At 41.4% G+C, this 6,000-nt stretch overlaps 1 protein-coding gene across 2 annotated transcripts in view; it reads right to left on the bottom strand.

Annotated features, from left to right (window-relative positions):
- Positions 1 to 524: 524 nt before the first annotated feature.
- Rbbp8 (RB binding protein 8, endonuclease) overlaps positions 525 to 6,000 on the bottom strand; it is a 99,867-nt gene continuing 94,391 nt past the window's right edge. For both annotated transcript variants that reach the window (XM_045135148.1, XM_004654828.2), the window contains exons 18-19: positions 4,570 to 4,711; positions 525 to 902 (exon numbers count right to left, since the gene is read on the bottom strand). In XM_045135148.1, coding sequence (XP_044991083.1) covers positions 805 to 902; positions 4,570 to 4,711 — 240 coding nt within the window. In that variant the 3' untranslated portion in view covers positions 525 to 804. The remainder of the gene's footprint in view (positions 903 to 4,569; positions 4,712 to 6,000) is intronic.

Here is a 6,000-nt window from a genome sequence, read left to right as displayed (position 1 = left end):
CAGGCTTGGGTTCAGAAGCATGTGTGGCCATCCATGCCCACATGTTTGCTTAGGATTATGGAGTTTCAAATTCAGGCAGTTCTAGGCCCCCTCAGGCCCTCATGCTTGCACAAGAAGTGCACTTAACCACTGATCTATCTCTCTCCAGCCTTGGCCTTTGTTTTTATTTTTAAAAATTACTTATTTACATGTGTGTATGTGTGTGTGCGTGCGCGCACATGCACGCCTCTTGCTGCTGCAAACACCAGACATTTACATAACTTTTTCCATCTGGTTTATGTGGACGGGTTGGGAATTGAAACCAAGCCATCAGGCTTTGCAAGCAAGCACCTTGAACTGGTGAGCCATCTTCCCAACCCCTAGCCTTTGTTTTCAAAGATTTAGCTGTCAGACACCAATACTACGATGTAAAGAAAAGGAAAATGAAAATCTATAACAACATGAAAGCACTGTTATATGAAAATACCACAGGAGAAATAGAATAAAAAGAAAGATCTGTAAAGAACAAATCAGAGTACTACCACTGTATTTTCAAAATTGTAATTACCACACACAGTAAATAAACAGAGTGCAAAATGAAGTACCATATTATTCAAAGGTGCAAAACCAAGAAAATACAACATTAACACATCCACACTTTAAACAGTTGTGTAGTTGGTAAATACCATTTAAAAACATTTTTAATAGAAAACTGGTTTATAAATCAATTTACAGAAGATCAAAAAAATCAATGTTTAATACCAACTTGAACTATAAATAACTAAACTGGAGAAACAATTGTCTTCTATCCTGCTTTTTCTTCATCTATGTCTTCTGCTCTTTGACTTTCGGAGAGAACATTGCGTTGTAAGGCTGCCGCCGTTTTGGACGAGGACAGAGATCAAGATCTTCCTTAATATAACCTTAAAAACAAGTTGTACATTTAGAATGCTGTATTTGCAACATGCACTTCTTTCAAAACAGCTGGCCATAGGGCCAGAAACCTTGGGATGGCTAGATGATCAGGAGTTCAAGGACAGCCTTGACTCCATGAGACCTAGGCTCACAAAGCAACCAAAACCAAACTCAAGGGCTGAAGAGATGGCTTAGCAGTTAAGGCACTTGCCTGCAAAGCCTAAGGACCCAGGTTCAACTCTCCAGGTTGCACGTAAGCCAGATGCACAAAGGTGAGGTAAGCGCAAGGTCACACATGCCCTCTATGTGGCACAAACATCTGGAGTTTGAGTGGAGTGGCTGAGACCTGGTGTGCCAATTCTCTCTCTCTCAAAAGAAAAGAAAGCCAGGTGTGGTGGCGCACACCTTTAATCCCAGCACTCGGGAAGCAGAGGTAGGAGGATTGCCGTGAGTTCAAGGCTATCCTGAGACTAAATAGTGAATTTCAGGTCAGCCTGGACTGCAGCAAGGCGTTACCTCAAAAGAGAAAAGAAAAGAAAAAAAAAAAGAAAGAAAGAAAGAAAAAGAAACCCTGGCAACACACAACAAATGCATTCCAAGAATATACCCATTAAATATTTGTCATATTTGATGTCTCCTGTTTCTATGGGTCTTCTGATTTTTAGCTTTGTGATGCTAATGAATTTCACTCCTTAGTATCAGTGTTCTCATTTATGCTAACAAAAAGCTGCAAACACTTATCAAATGCTTTATATACCTTATTTCATGTAACTTACTCCTTTCAAGTAGTTTCCACTATACCTATTTTACAGATGAGTTAGTAGAGACCCAGGAAAATCAAGTAGCTTGCTCAAATTCACAAAACTGGAAAAAAAACCAGAATTTTTTTTTTTTTTTTTTTGAGGTAGGGTTTCATTCTAGTCCAGGCTTACCTGGAATCCACTATGTAGTCTCAGAGTGGCCTTAAACTCATGGTGATCCTCCTACCTCTGCCAGCCAAGAATGAGATTAAAGGGATGTGCCACCACACCCAGCTAAAAAAGTAGAATTTTGCCTAAGCTCCATCTAATTCCAGTACCAGAGTTCTCAGGCATTTCCCTGTTCTGCCTCCCACTGGTTTACAAGTGGAGGCAAACTGCTAAACCCCAACTCTTCTATTATGACTAAATTCCAGTGATTATCCAAAGAGACCTTTTTATGTTGTTTGTATTTATTTCTTTATTTATTTTTGGTTTTTCAAGGTAGGGTCTCGCTCTAGCCCAGGCTGACCTGGAATTCACTATGGAGTCTCAAGGTGGCCTCGAACTCACAGCAATCCTCCTACCTCTGCCTCCTGAGGGCTGGGATTAAAGGCGTGCACCACCACGCCTGGCTTTATGTTGTTTTTAAAGTATATTTATTTACTTACTTGAGAGAGAGAAAAGAGCAGGGAGGAGGGAGAGAGAGAGAATAGGAAAATAACATGACAGGCGTGGTGGCGCACGCCTTTAATCCCAGCACTTGGGAGGCAGAGGTAGGAGGATCACCATGAGTTCCAGGCCACCCTGAGACTCCATAGTGAATTCCAGGTCAGCCTGGACCAGAGTAAGACCCTACTTCGAAAAAGAGAGAGAGAGAGAGACACACACACACACACACACACACACCACACACACACACACACAGAGAGAGAGAGAGAGAGAGAGAGAGAGAGAGAGAGAGAGAGAGAGAGAGAGAGAGAAGGTGCATCAGGGGCCTCCAACCACTATAAACGAACTCCAGATGAGACTCCTTGTGCATCTGGCTTATGTGAATTCTGGGGACTTGAACCAGAGTCCTTTGGCTTTGCAGGCAAGTGCCTGAACCTCTAAGCCATCTTTCCAGCCTTTTTTTTTGGACCTGGAATTCACTATGTAGTCTCAGAGTGGTCTCAAACTCATGATGATCCTCCTAACTCTGCCTCCCAAGTGCTGGGATTAAAGGCGTGTGCCTTTTGTAGTAGCTATTTCATTGCAAAATGCCTCTGTTTTTTTTCATACCATTCAGATTCTCCAAGGCATCTGGACTCACGTAATTTTCAGGGCTGGTTGGGGTGGGGGTGGGGAAGGCTATGCTGTCGTCACACTGGTCCATACTAGTGGTGCAAACACTGGCCCTACGTAGCTTTCTCCTTCTACGTGATGACTGAGCAGAGATACAATGTCAATGATTTTATATTCTTTGGTTAAGCCATTTTAGTTAAATATCTGGAACGTCTCTAAAATTGAGGATGAAACACCCAACCACTAACTGCCAGTCACAAAACTAAACCTTTGGAGCACTGGAAAACAGCACGAGAGAGTTTGAACTCAGAGTCTAGGTGGTAACTGTATTGCTATTTATTCATAATTGTATCTTTCTCAGTAAAAGTTTTAGAGATTTATAACTTAAAATATAGTGCTAAGACCCAAAGGTGATAAATTAACTGAACTTCACAGGTTTAATAGTGGAATTATAAATAGTTGGAACATTACTATATTTTCTATTTATAGCTAGGAAAATATACCATTTTCCTAAAATGGTATTTTTTAGCGCTGTGCTGTTGGTGACAGTGAAGAACAAAGATGACTACTTGTAACCCTTTCTTAAATTTGTATTTATTTATTTGAGAGAAGGAAAGAGGGGAAAAGAGAGAAAAAGAGAAAGGGGCAGGTGAGAGAGAATGAGTGTGCCTCTAGCCTCTACAAACTCCAGACGCATGCATCACCTTGTGTACCTGGCTTACATGGGTCCTGGGAAATTGAACCTGGGTCTTTTGGTTTTGCAGGCAAGCACTTTAACTGCTAAGCTATCTTTCCAGACCCCTACTTGTGACTTTTTAAAATAGCTTTACAGATGTATATATTCTCAAATTATATTAAATATAATATGTATGTATATAAACATAAAATCTGAAGGAGCTAGCTGAATGCCAACAATAACAAATACTGCTTTTTTTCAAGTCAGACATGGTTTATCTAGCATTTTAAATAAGTGAGGTTTTAAAATGCAACATCTACCTGGTGTGGTAGTGCACACCTTTAATCTCAGCACTCAGGAGGCAGAGGTAGGAGGACTGCTGTGAGTTCTAGGCCACCCTGAGATTACACAAAGAATTCCAGGTCAGCCTGGACTACACAGTTAAGACACTACCTTGGAAAAACCAAAATAAATAAATAGTAAGTACAATACTATACAAAACCCCATATTCTTTTAGTACTGTAACTGTTAACTTTATAAAGTTATTTATATTATTAAAAGTAATTTTAGGCAGGCATGGTGGTGCACGCCTTTATTCCCAGCACTTGGGAGGCAGAGGTACAAGGATCACCGTGAGTTCGAGGCCACCCTGAGACTACATAGTGGATTCCAGGTCAGCCTGGACTAAAATGAAACCCTACCTCAAAAAACCAAAAGCTACTCTGAAAGACAAACTACTTTCTGAAATCTGAATAGTAAGCAAGACTAACATAATCACATTAAAGTGAACTTAAGCAAAAGAGGTGACAATAAGGCTTTCACATGTAAGAATTTATTTTTATGTTACAGAAGTAGCGTCTTTAAGATTTTAAACTTTAAGATTAAGATAAAGGAAATCCGGGAGAAAATACTGATGTTTGAGTTTGGGCCTGGACAGGGTAAACAATAATTCTAGAATGTGTCAGTCTATATTCTTACCTCTTTCCATACAAGTCTGAGTAGAAGGAAAACCAACTTCCCAGAAATTCTCTGGTGTGTTGGGAGGAATGTAGCGAAACCGGTGTCGCGAACAGGAAGTCAGCTTCTGTTCCCTCTCTTCTGCCGGCAGATCTGCGTAATACTAACAATAAAAACTAGTGAGCCTCGGGCTGGAGAGATGGCTTAGCGGTTAAGCGCTTGCCTGTGAAGCTTAAGGACCCCGGTTCGAGGCTCTGTTCCCCAGGTCCCACGTTAGCCAGATGCATAAGGGGGCGCACGTGTCTGGAGCTCGTATGCAGAGGCTGGAAGCCCTGGCGTGCCCTTTCTCTCTCTCTCCCTTTATCTGTCTTTCTCTCTGTCTGTCGCTCTCAAATAAATAAATAAAAAAATTATTTATAGTGTATAGGGGTTAAGCGCTTGCCTGTGAAGCCTAAGGACCCCGGTTCGAGGCTCTGTTCCCCAGGTCCCACGTTAGCCAGATGCATAAGGGGGCGCACGCGTCTGGAGTTCGTTTGCAGAGGCTGGAAGCCCTGGCGCGCCCTTTCTCTCTCTCTCCCTTTATCTTTCTCTCTGTCTGTCGCTCTCAAATAAATAAATAAATAAATTATTTATAGTGTATAGGGGTTAAGCGCTTGCCTGTGAAGCCTAAGGACCCCGGTTCAAGGCTCTGTTCCCCAGGTCCCACGTTAGCCAGATGCATAAGGGGGCGCACACGTCTGGAGTTCGTTTGCAGAGGCTGGAAGCCCTGGTGCGCCCATTCTCTCTCTCCCTCTATCGGTCTTTCTCTCTGTGTCTGTGGCTCTCAAATAAATAAATAAATAAATAAAAATTTAAAAAAAAAAAAAACTAGTGAGCCTCTTCCGTTAGGAATAGTAAACCAAATGCCCTTTTTTACTGATTATAAACCAGAAATGAAAGTGACTTAAAACTTAAACATTCTAAGGAAATAATACTCATTGTCAGTAATTAATATTTAACATTCCTCTGTCTGTATCACAATGTGAAAAAGCACCCTACTTCTTTCACCGATAAAGGCTTGACCACCACCGCCCACACTCAAACGCTACAGATCGAACTCTGTCTCTAGAGCGCCAGGCAAGCACTCGACCACTAGGCTACTCCCATCCCTGGATTTGGTTTCTTAATAAGCTGGGAGGACACTGAAATGTTTTGTTAGAGGACTTATTCCAAATACCTCTAGGAAAAAAAAACAGAAGAGCATCCATCACTGTTTAAAGTGTAATAAGAGACAAGTACAGAAAGAAAAGGAAAACAGAGATAAAGAGAGATGGAGAACTTTTTCTGCTCAACTTGGCTGAAAACCTAAAAAGCTTTAAAAAGTAAAAAGTAAAGTGTAGGGGCTGGAGAGATGGCTTAGTGGTTAAGCATTTGCCTGTGAAGCCTAAGGACACCGGTTTGAGGCTTGTTTCC

The sequence above is a fragment of the Jaculus jaculus genome, chromosome 15, assembly GCF_020740685.1.
Source record: "Jaculus jaculus isolate mJacJac1 chromosome 15, mJacJac1.mat.Y.cur, whole genome shotgun sequence".
Classification (NCBI taxonomy): Eukaryota; Metazoa; Chordata; class Mammalia; order Rodentia; family Dipodidae; genus Jaculus; species Jaculus jaculus.
This window is presented reverse-complemented; position numbering and strand designations above follow the sequence as displayed.